The sequence below is a fragment of the Haliotis asinina genome, chromosome 1 (assembly GCF_037392515.1).
Source record: "Haliotis asinina isolate JCU_RB_2024 chromosome 1, JCU_Hal_asi_v2, whole genome shotgun sequence".
Lineage (NCBI taxonomy): Eukaryota > Metazoa > Mollusca > Gastropoda > Lepetellida > Haliotidae > Haliotis > Haliotis asinina.
Genome location: NC_090280.1, coordinates 35,869,182 through 35,882,227, shown reverse-complemented (window position 1 = coordinate 35,882,227; position 13,046 = coordinate 35,869,182). Strand labels below are relative to the sequence as shown.

The 13,046-nt window shown below is 40.7% G+C and overlaps 1 protein-coding gene across 1 annotated transcript; it reads left to right on the top strand.

The window, feature by feature from the left end:
- The first annotated feature begins 4,967 nt into the window (after positions 1–4,967).
- LOC137272158 (sodium-dependent glucose transporter 1A-like) lies at positions 4,968–10,256 on the top strand. Its single transcript, XM_067804513.1, has 3 exons — positions 4,968–5,189; positions 5,486–5,771; positions 9,223–10,256. The coding sequence occupies exons 1-3, from the start codon at positions 4,968–4,970 to the stop codon at positions 10,254–10,256; spliced, it is 1,542 nt and encodes a 513-aa protein (XP_067660614.1).
- The last annotated feature ends 2,790 nt before the right edge of the window (positions 10,257–13,046 follow it).

Below are 13,046 nucleotides of genomic sequence, written 5' to 3'. Positions count from 1 at the left end.
GTGAATTAATACGACGTGGTCATGAGGGATATGAGTTAATACGACGTGGTCATGAGGGATATGAGTTAATACGACGTGGTCATGAGGGATATGAGTTAATACGACGTGGTTATGAGGGATGTGCGTTAATACGACGTGGTCATGAGGGATGTGAGTTAATACGACGTGGTTATGAGGGATGTGCGTTAATACGACGTGGTCATGAGGGATGTGAGTTAATACGACGTGGTCATGAGGGATGTGAATTAATACGACGTGGTCATGAGGGATATGAGTTAATACGACGTGGTCATGAGGGATATGAGTTAATACGACGTGGCCATGAGGGATGTGCGTTAATACGACGTCGTCATGAGGGATATGAGTTAATACGATGTCCTCATGCTGTAAATGTGTAAATACAAGGCCATGAGGGATGTGAGTAATCGTACATAACATAATTAGAATATAAAATATATTCTCTTTCTTTCATTATCCGTTTGCACTGTTTTCAGCGAGCACACTGCTAAATACATGGGAGAAATTGTCGATCATGTTTTGTAAATTACCAGATATATTTGCGATTATTGTCGTAATATATCAGGAACATATGACTTATGAAATTCGGGGATCTTGTGTCCGAACCCTTGACTGATCCTACTATTAAGCATCAGTATCACAGATAAAACGTGCTATTGTATGTTCATCTATTGTATTTCATATTTACATTTATCATCCTTGGAAATATTCCCTGCATATGCCAGTGGCAGACAAGCAGACATATATGTATCATTAATACAGCTGCGTGACAATAGCGAGCTGACACGAAATATTGACACGCGTCTCAGTGTTGTAAACAGGTTGGGTGCTATGTTTTCATTTCGACTGTGTCGATGATTTTCGTGAATCAAAACACCGAAAATAAAGTTTCCCTTCATTAAATGTAACACGGACATTGTCACAATTTTGATACAAAATGCTGCAAAAAAAATTCCATTTGTTATTATTCATGTCGACTCCATATGTGTTCGACAAATTGACACCGCCATAGTGTCGTTATTGCGTTGGCGCACCATACCCAGCGAACCGGACTGGTGCATCACAGGTCAAAATTAGATGATTCACATCATCCGCATCTTTTATCACTTGAAATATCTCAACAATAACACTTTTCCAGTTCCCGAATAAATGTAATACAGACGAACCCCATGTAACCGTACGTCCGGATAGCGAGATATCCGGTTAACTGGATCAAACAAGCAAATCGTGAAAATTAAGTGAAAGGAAAACGTGATATTTTTTCATGTACGTATATCAATAAATCAATAGTCAATAGTAATAACAGTGAATCATCATAACATATAAGTGTACAGATAATATATGGAAGGTGGGACGCAGGTTACAAGTTGTCAGGTTGTCTTGAACGTACATGTGGCGTGTGAAGCTTCAGGTGGTAATTTAGATGAAAAACGTAAATCCATGACATAAAGTCACTATTTCGCCAATTGCTTAATATTTTTCTTTCATTTTGAAGATGCATTTCAATCCCTGGAAACATATGACATCGCGTCGAAAGATTGTGTGACTCCGGTAACCAGCTGGGACCGATATTCAAAGGTTTTGTTTGTTAGCTGTTTTAAGCCACACTCAGTTACACGTATTTACCAGCTACATGGCGGGTGTAAATATTTATGTCTGTACCAGACAATCCAGTGATTCACATCGAGACCATCTAACTAAGCATTTGATAAGCAACATCATGTGGCAACCAAGGCTGCGAGCCTGACCACCCGATCCCGTCAGTCGCCTTTAACACAAGCATGGGTTAGTCTCGTCAAAATATCAATATAGGCATTTTACTCATCCCTTGTTTACACATTTACCAAGCGATGCTTGGTTTTGGTTTCGGTTCGGTTGGTTCGTTGTTTAAAGCCACACTCAGCAACATTCATCTATTTGACGGCGGGGTGTTACAGTTTATCATTTATGAACGGACTGAGAAATCCAATGGCATACACTTTCACACGAAGGAATGAGCACATGTACACACGTTGACAGCGTTGGGGAAGTCTTGTGGTTAAAGTGTTCGCTCGCTTCGCCAACAATGCGGGTTCGATTACAAACAGTTGTAAAGTTGCCAGAAACCCATTTCTGCTTCTCTCGCTGTGATATGGCTGGAATATTGCCCAAACCGGCGTAAACGTAAACTCACTCACTTCCAGGTCCAACTGTCTCTTGAAAGAATACTGTTATGTTGTATACATTGGGGTATGTGTGTATGGTAGCAAGGTTCCAGCAACATCACGGCGAGGGACACTACAATTTATTTTACACATTGTACCCAACTTTTTAATCAAAGCCCGTCGTAACGAACGAGCGAGCTACCCGTCCCATGGATGTAAAGGACATATACATTTAAATGTGAGATGTTATTTTGATTCCAATTTATTGAGGATGCTTGTCATTAAGATTTCAATCAAAGTTTACGAACTAGCTTCCAAAAGAAACGCCACCAAACAGTTTTCTGTTCTAAAACAAACCAAAAGCAAATTATGGTAATATTATTTGTTCACTGTGAAAAAACAATCATACAGCAACAGGTTTATTGGATAACAAGGATTACACTGCTCGTAATCTAATGGCACATGAATGACGCTGTGGTGCAATATCCAGTATTCGATTACCAATGCAGAATTGATGACGGGAGCTTTTACAACTTTTTGGGTGCACGTATTGTTCACTTCCGGGAGTAGGGTCCCCTAGCAGTGATGCAGCTCCGAACCCGGCGTCGATCTGAGGTGAGCCTTCTGACGTCTTGATTATGGCTCCGACGCCATTCCTCTTGCTGAACAGCTGTCAAAGCGTTCCTCGTCAGTGGCTGCTTTTGGCGTTTCCAAATATGACGTCCCAGTTGGTATCAAAGGTGCTCAGATTGGGACAGATATTGAAGAGCTGGAACCCACTCTCATCTCTTAAGAGCGCTCTCCGCCAGTTTCATTGCTGCCAGTGTAACACAGTCGTGGTCCATCTAAATCTGACACCTCGGTGTTGACGCGTGAATGTCATGCCCATGAAAGGTCGATAGGCATGGATACCGTGATGGCGGAGTCGCCTGGCCACATTCGTCTGCTTACTTACTGAATCTTCAAGGGTGTTGTCACAATGGTGTATCGGTTCCTCAGGTGAAACACCCGAAAGACTGTAAACGCCTATCGGCCCACCACTCTTTAGCCTGTCTGTGTTAGTGCCAGTCTGCAGTAGTCCCAGTTTGCCGTAGAAGTGTGACAAGTCTGTTGATGGACGATTTGCAGCATCCCATGATCCCTGCCACATGCTCTTGTTTTGCTCCCATCTGTAGTACACCGATTGCTCTCTCAGTACATAGGACGTGGTCACAAGCGATGTCAGTACATAGGACGTGGTCATGATGTAAATACATAGGACGTGGTCATGAGGTATGTGGGACGTGGTCATGAATGGTGCGAATTAAGGACTCCAAGGAAGTGTGTGACTTCCAGCTTAAATAATCAAGAACTTAAGCATTAAGTATGCCTGTTAAACAATTATATGTCAGTCACGGAATATCAAACATGTGTTGCACAACTGAGATAAATTGTAACACAGAATAATAACATACGAATGTTCATTGATCAGTACAAAATACCTGGAGGGTAATTGTCGTGAGACGACGCAATGAAATGGCAGTATAAAACATAATGATAATATAGTCATTGATGACAACATTCACAAGAAGGTACAACTATATGATTTTCAAAATACCCAACGACTAGGGTGAGTGAGTATGTTTATATTTACGCTTTTGGCAATATTCCAGCAAGGAACACCAGAAATTGGCTTCACACATTGTACCGACCAGGGTCTTCGGCGTGACGAGAGGACGCTTTAACCACTAGGCTACCCCACCGCCCCAAAATAGTGATGACTTCACCTTTCCTGTATTCAACGTTTTCTTTGTCGAAGAGTATTCCAACAACTGATGCCATTCGTATATACATTACACAACCTCAGACATGCTCAATATACATTGCATTTTACTAAGAAGAGCGTGAAAAAGCTTTTCTTCAAAACATTTAACGTCCCAGTATATGCGTTTGTGATACCTTTTCTGATCCGTTGTCAAGTCTGTGTAATATTTAGATACACTTGGGGCAAAAGAAACGATACCACATTATTGAGGCTAATTAAATTAAAAGAAGATGACAAAAGATAAACAGAAAATCAATGTAGTAATTTGAAGACAAATGTAATCTTAAAACGTAGATTTCGTAAAATGAATGTTTGTCACGTTTGTCACGTTTGTCACGTGTGCACGTGCCCGAAACTATCGTGAATAAGTTCAGTTTTCTGGATCTTTGCATTGCACGTTAATGCTGAGTGTTTCCAGTCATAAATAATCAAAATATCAAAGTCCAAACACAAAATTTAATTTTAAAAGTTTCGTTGTCTGTGTGTTCAGACTTTCTGAGCAAATAGACGTTTTTCTATGTTATCCCTTTTTAAATATTTATCATCGTCCCTTTGGAAAAATCAATCGTTTGCGCGAACTCAGTTGCCTTTAATCCTCATCTAAATTGAAAGAATAGGTTTCCCGAGAACTGGAACGTAAGAAGCGATACAAACCGAAATTCGAAGTACAGGCCACCTGGTCGTGAATCAAGCGAATACATAAGTCATTGTTATGGTGAAGGTGAATGAGTAACTGAGTCTCGCGTTACGCCGCCAATAGAAATATCTAAGCAATTACCCCTTTGGGGAATCGAGCCTTGTCATGACTAGCGAACGCTTTTACCACGGAGACGGTAAGGATGTACGCAAAACACAAAAGCAAATTTCAAAATTACTCATCATGAATGCATGACTGTCTGTTTTCATAAACGCAATATTTCAATTTTATTAGATAGGTGAAAGTTTGAATTCACTATTGAAATGACTAGTACTCGAACGACCTATATTTGTGTCACAGACTAATGGATACGTTGGAGAACACCGTTGTGTCTGAAGATCCGCATGTTGATGTAGCGGAGACGTCATCTCAAGACCCGGATGTTACTGTAGCGAAGACGCCATCTCAAGGTCTGGATGGTATGGTGAAGGCACCACTTTTGCAACGCATCCTGAAGTTGCAAAGTTCTGGGTACAGAAAGAAATTGTACTACATGCTGGGGATGTACAGTTCGTCTTTCTTCACTGTAAGTGTTTAAGGATTGCTGTCGTGTTTCTACCACGAATTACGCCTCAGCAACAGCTATTAGAAATAATGTCACGGTTGTGGTCAAAGGCATCTGAATCTGCCCTGGACATTACTACCACGACAGTTATGTGAGTGAGTGAGTGGGTTTTACGCCGCTTTAAACAATATTCCAGCAATATCACAGTGGGAGGCACAAGACTTCACACACTGTGTCCATGTAGGAAATCAACTTTGGAAATCTTTAGAGTAATGAACGAACGCTTAGCAAGTTAGCAAGATAATGTATGTTAACAGGGCTGCATAGCTGGACTGAAGGGACCAGCCTTCCTCGACCTTCAGCAGATCACCGGAGTTGGCACAAGCAAGGGTGCAGCCTTGTTCACAGCTGCGGCCGTCGGAGGTGTAGTCGGAAGTTTGGTCGGTGGCGCTCTCTACGACAATTTCAACCGTCACCTGGTCCTGTTTGTGTCATCGTTCCTGTATGCTGTGACGTGTGCCATCATTCCCTGGTGTTCTGTGTACTGGACTATGGTCATGATGTTCCTCTTACATGAGCTGGTTACAGGAGCTGCCAGGTCAGGTAAGACACTATGTCTCCACTACAGCACATCTCAGCTGGTTACAGGAGCTGCCAGGTCAGGTAAGACACTATGTCTCCACTACAACACATCTCAGCTGGTTACAGGAGCGACCAGGTAAGGTAAGACGCTATGTCTCCACTACAGCACATCTCAGCTGGTTACAGGAGCTGCCAGGTCAGGTAAGACACTATGTCTCCACTACAACACATCTCAGCTGACTACAGGAGCTGCCAGGTCAGGTAAGACACTATGTCTCCATTACAGCACATCTCAGCTGGTTACAGGAGCTACCAGGTCAGGTAAGACACTATTTCTCCACTACAACACATCTCAGCTGACTATAGGAGCGGCCAGGTCAGGTAAGACACTGTGTCTCCACTACAACACATCTCAGCTGACTACAGGAGCTGCCAGGTTAGGTAAGACACTATGTCTCCACTACAGCACATCTCAGCTGGTTACAGGAGCAACCAGGTAAGGTAAGACGCTATGTCTCCACTACAGCACATCTCAGCTGGTTACAGGAGCAACCAGGTAAGGTAAGACGCTATGTCTCTACGAAAGCGTACTTAAGATGGTAAGAGGTGATGCCAAACCACCTCAGACACCATGTCTCTGTGAACTCTCATTTGAAACATTTGCACAGTTGCGTCCCTTTGTCCCGATGATTGTAGAATAAGTCCAGGGCCCGATTGTATCGAACTCTAATGAAGCTTTAATCTTTAATTATACTATGATTAGTTAATCATTGATTATCTTCGGAATCCCTTCATTAATCCATCATTAAACTATTGAAGTTTTGGGGGTATCATTAACTCGTCATTAGCCATATCAACATGACAGACAACATAACGTCCCATCAACTACCTATCCGAAACGTTTTTGTTTTGTTTTGTTTTGCTTTTTGTTTGTTTGTTTGTTTGTTTGGGGTTTGTTTGTTTGTTGTTTGTTTGTTGTTTTCGTGTGTTTTTTGTTTGATTTTTTGTTGTTGTTTTTTTTTTTTTGGGGGGGGGGGTTGTTGGGTTTTTTTGTTTTGTTTTTCTTTTCTTTTCTTTTCTTTTCATTTTGAAACCTACTGTCCCATTTTCTCGATTTCTTTGGGCGTTATATTGCGTATCCCTAAGCCATTGATCTCGGCCGTTATTTCATCCCATATGTGCTTCTTTTTGTCATTAGGAATGGACTTAGTTTGCTGTTTAACACGCCGATGTGATCTCCAACTAGGTCTATTAGGAGTTGTATTTCACAACTCTCAATTTTTTTAGTACGATTTCTGACGACAGTTATCACGCAGACGATGCATTAGTGTTTAATGCATCATGGATAATATTTAGGGGATTCCCCCAAGTTAATGATGACGAGACCTTCATTAGAGGCATACTTAGTTAATGAGTGTTTAAATAAGGGTTTACACAACCGTATTAAAACACTTCATTAACTAATCAATCATGAAGATTCTGATCAATGATTAGTGTTTAATTGATGATTATATAACTACGCATTGATGCAACCGGGTCCAGTGCGCTTCCGCCATTCTGGAGGTTACCCTGTTAACTGAACCAACCTTCCCCGGATCAGGGAGCCTATATAAAGGGGGAGAAGAAACTCCTAGAAAAGCCGCTGAACGTATGTCTCGGGTCGTTACGTAACCAGTGTAGCCAATATGGTGGCAGCGTAGTATTTAAGATTGAACCCGGTTTATTTTCAACAGTTGATTAAATTCGCTGAGTGTTGTAACAACTGAAATCCTACATGTAGAAGATAGGTTATCTATTTTGTCACTTCAGTTTAAGTCAAATAATTAGTATTAGTGTCCGTATTAGGACAGTAGATTATTAGTAAAGTTTGAAGTCGGTATGTCATAGCTGACTGGCTTCCATTCTCGATTCACCACGAAGATAGACTAAATTGTGCCGGTAAAAACGTCTTTCGCACATTCGTTTGATTTTTAGAAGGAAAACATACTTTAATTGAAAGGTATTTCCAAGTAATAGTGACAGTTTTAAGACTTTAAAAAAAATTTTAGGTTGTAATTGAGGTGTCTGAAAAATATGACATATCGACGATCTTTTCTGATCCGCCATTAAAATGCTATACGCCATTGTTTGAGCATTCCTAGTTACTTCATCAAAAACATCTTTCACATACACCTTTAATTCTTATGAGGGGAATATACTATGAGGTGCAATGTGTTTGTAAGTAATAGTGATAGTTTTATAATCTAAGAAAGAATGTTAGGTGTATTTGAGTGGTGTGAAAAATGTGACATATCGCCGATCTGCTCTGATCCGCCATTGAAATAGTACACGCCGTTGTTTGAGTGTTTCTAGTTATTACTTCAAAAACATCTTTCATATACACCTTTAATTCTTATGAGGGGAATATACTATCTGGTGAAATGTGTTTGCAAGTAATAGTGATAGTTTCATAATCTAAAACAAAATGTTAGAGTGTATTTGAGGTGTGTGAAAAATATGACATATCGCCGATCTGATCTGATTCGCCATTGATGCTTGAGGGTTATAGTTCCATAACTGCTTTCTTTCTTGTTGAACTTATTATTTGACAAAACTGGAAAGTGTTTTAGAACACTTTGTGAGAGTTTTACACTCTATTTTTGAGGGCAGTGTAACAGTGTCACATTATTTTAATGTCCATTCCATTCCCCACATGCAATGAGATGTCTGAATTAATTATTAATGTAAACAAAAATGTCTCAAAGTAGATTTTTTTAAAGGACAGCTGATGTTAACACGTGTTCTCGCGATACTTTTGTGTTCTTTAACATGATTTGGAAGGGAAGGCCGCGGTGCATCATTTATTCTTTCATTCATTCACATGTGTACTTCTTTCTTTTATTCTTTTTCTTTATTTTTTTCAGTCATTCACATAAATCTTGCTCTTAACTCTTACTATCATTCATTCATTCATTCATTCATTCATTGAAAAATTCCGACTGATACAGTAAACTGGCTGAAGTTCTGTTAAACACAACTGATGTTGAGCTGGGAGCGAGCCATGTCACTGTGTGCGTTAGAGCATGACGAGGCACACGTTAATTAGTACAAATGGTGAAGAAAGCAAGCGAGTGACCTATCCTTGTTGTAAGGTATCCCTGCCCAGATCCAATCTCACAACGAACACGCGGAATAAAGTACGCATAAGTTGCTGACATCCGATTAAATCATATTTCACCCAGGTCCTACGGTGCTTAAAAAAACGAAATATTTTACATTCACTTGCAGCAAAAACATTAACAACATGTTTAATCTTGCTGATTTGATTGAAGCATGTCAGTGTATAACTCATAACGTTGATCACCGGATTGTCTGGTCATTGGTGTCTTTTTTGATGACTGCTGCTCTTTGGTAGAAATATTGCGGAGTTTGTCGTAAAATAGAAGCAAGGAAACATATAGCCAGCTTAAGGATTGCTGTTTATCTGTTTCAGGTACAAACGTGGAGATCGTGGAGGAGTGGGGCGACGAGGGCAAACCCTTCATGCAGGCTCTGCATTTTTCCTTCTCACTCGGGGCAACCGTTGCCCCCTTCATTCTAGAACCATTCCTCTCCCTGGAACCTGTGCCAGATGCAGCTAACACGTCTTTCATGACAAATGACACCTCCTTCACGACGACAACCACCAACATGACGAGCGAGGCACATCCTAAGCCAGACAGTAATATCCACTATGGCTTTCTCGTCGTGGCATTTCTATCAGGCCTGTCTTCCTTCGTGTTCCTTATCAAATACTTTCATGAAAAAAACAAAGGCAAAATCTTCTTCCGAAGAAAGTACGCACAGAAGGCCATCAAGGACCACGAAGAGGAAGAAGGTCTAGTGAGGAAGAAGAGAACCCTCCCTCGACATCTTCTCGTCATCACCTTGGCACTCTTTGCTCTCTTCTACTTCTTCCTGGACGAGGTGGAGGACACCTCACCATCTTTCTTGGCTGTGTTTGTCGTGAAGCAGATGAACTGGACAAAGAAATATGGTGGACGCCTGTCTTCTGCCTTCTGGGCCTCCTACACAGCAGGGAGGGGGATTGGCATCATTCTCATCAGTTTCGTGACACATGCCCAATTCTTCACTATCTGTTGTGTGGTCCTCTGCACGTCCCAGCTCGGACTCCTCCTGTCAGCTACCTATGGGTTTGGTACAGGGATCTGGATCAGCATTGTTGGTATTGGTCTGGCGATCTCAGTGGTGTTCCCTGCAAGTCTCACTTGGACAGAAGAGGAGCTGGTCCAACTCTCGGGGAAGTTGATGGGAGTGATATTTGTTGCCTTGGGCCTTGGAGGACTCGCAAACCCTCAGATAATTGGCGCCATGATAGATTTATACTCACCAATGTGGTACAGTTATGTTTTGTTTGCTGAGAGTATCTTGTTTTCCGTCACCTTCTTCGTCCTGATGATGTTTGCAAAGAAGGTACTTTTTCAACAACACCAACAGGGCTTTGCTGACGGAGAGTATTCACAATAACATGCTTTTTCTTAGTGATGAACCAAACCGTTTTGCTTTCAGCAACATTAAGTAATGAATCATGCTCATTTCATCAAACGAGTCATCTGACCTTCAATCCACAAGACAGTCTGGCCTGCATCTGTTCATATCAAAACATGACAGTTAAGGGGAGAGAATTAGTTAACATAATGACATGACACACTTGTGTGATACTAATTTAATACTTGTTCAGTTCACAGAATGTGTTTTTAATATTTAACTATTTGTTCAGTTCACAGAATGTGTTTTTAATATTTAACTATTTGTTCAGTTCACAGAATGCGTTTTTATATTAGACTATTTGTTCAGTTCACAAAAAGTGTTTTAATATTTAACTATTTGTTCGGTTCACAGAATGTGTTTTTTATATTAACCTATTTGTTCTGGTCAGAGAATGTGTTTTAAATATTTAACTATTTGTTCAGTTCACTGAATGTGTTTTTAATATTGAATTATTTGTTCAACTCACAGAATGTGTTTTTAATGTTTAACTATCTGTTCAGTTCACAGAATGTGTTTTTGATATCAAACTATTTGTTCAGTTCATAGAATGTGTTTTTCACAATTACACTATTTGCTGTTATAGTATAAGAACGTGACCTGTTCTACTTCCTAGGGAACATATGTCATTTTCGGTATTTTCACAAAACTTCTTATATACCAAGATTGATAGTTAAATAATACCTACACCAAGCTTTTTTGAAAAGGACACGAACAAGAAGTTTATTCGATAGAAGAGGCTACATGGCCATGAGTACACGACAGGTGCTAAATTCTATATCAGAGGCACAATGATAAGTTGTTGACTGGTCGCGAAGGGCCATGGGCTCATGTACCCTCGAGGTGTGTTTAGGTTAAAGATAACATAACACAACAGAACATAAACAAACTTCAAGGGTACATGCGCCCATGGACCCCGAGGGACCAGTGAACAACGTATTTATCTCACCGAACACCTGAATCGCCATTTTGCTGACGACACAGGGTAAACAGATTTAGAGTTATCTCCCTTCCATCGATTTTCAATCGCAAAACATCGGTAATGTGATGCGTGATTCAATGTTATTCGAGGGGAAAAAAGTACTGCCATGAAGCACCAGAAGAGTTAGAAATTCCCAAGGGTGTACACTGAAAATAATACATCGCCTTCAAACGGGGTACACTGAAAATAATAGAAAAGCGCTTAGTCACTCAGAAAACGACATTCATGTGTGAGGTAAGATAAAGGTTGATGTACTCTCTATATTTGCTTATGTTCCCTGAAGCTGAAGGGCAAGGGGAACATAAAGAAACATAGAGACAACATCAACCCATGGGCAGCTGAACGAAGAATTTATTTTGCCGAATACCTCAATGTATATTTTGAACACGGGTATTGAATCATACTAACAAGTACCAGATTTTCTTCTTAACACTGCATAAACAAAGTACCAAACGCATTTCCACAGTTCGACATATCCAGCGGTCAGCATAGCAAATGCTATTTGCTTACAATCGGGGTACATTGATTGTTTATTATTATAACTCTAGTCAACAACACTCAATGTTTCAAAAACCAGCGGATAACATCACTTGACGCGCTGCCAGTTTTTCACATGAACTTGGTACGTTGAAGTCACCGTATAAATCTGACGTGGGCAGATCCGGTTATAAACGGTCTTGCGCGACCCGCGCTTCTTGTGTTCCAGTTGCGAAGATCGATGTTCATGCTGCTTATCATTCGATTATTTACAGAATGCTGCCTTATAGCTAGGGTATTGCCGCAATAAACAAGAGCCAAACCAAATCGTTTTCACAGTAACTTGGTGATGGACAAAGCATCACAGGGCATCCTTAGTGTACAGGGCAGTGGAGTAGTCTTGTGGCTGAAGCGTTCGTCGTCACGCCGAAGACGAGGGTTCGATTCTCCACATGGGTACAAAGCGTGAAGCCCATTTCTGGTGTTCCCAGCGGTGATATTGCTGGAACATTGCTAAAAGCGGTGTTCGACCAAATTCACTCATTTCCTCAGCATAAAACCGAGAACAATTCTTGTGCAAACGTGACATGAACAAAGTAAAGTTAGTAAACCCTTAACACAAAAGCTCGTCCCAAAACAGAAGCGACAAAACCCTTTCCACATCCATAAGAACATCTCTGCTAAAAGCGGCACACTTGTGACTATATCATGTTTCAGCAGTATTACAACTGTACAATGTGGCCCGGGAAGGTTCAGGTTAGAATATTGATCTTCAGCAATCCATGCTTGTTGTAAGAGGCGACTAACGGGATTTACACATTGGTTGACACATGTCATCGGTTCCCACCTGTGCAGATCGATGCTCATGTTGTTGATCACTGGATTGTCTGGTCCATACTCAGTTATTTAAAGACACCGCCATATAGCTGGGATACTTCTGAATGCGGCGAAAAACTAAACTCATTCACTGCACAATATTATTCATAAACAAATGGAGTCTGGACCAGACAATCCAGTGATTGTCACCATGTGGTACGATGACAGAACACGTGTTCATGAATTACTTTGAACTGGTATACGAATAAAGGGCCCTATTTTATGAAACTCTCGTATGCCTGTGATCTCGTATAATAATACCTCCCTCCTTCAACGTGTTGTTTATGTATTTTTACAATCCAGCCCAAAGAGGAATGGACATATCTTCAGGTTTAAGAGTCAAACCACCGTGGAATTATGGTTTTCTCAGATTTCTTCCTCTGTTGACATACTGACTTTATGTGTGCCATTACCTGATATGTCACGTATAGTGA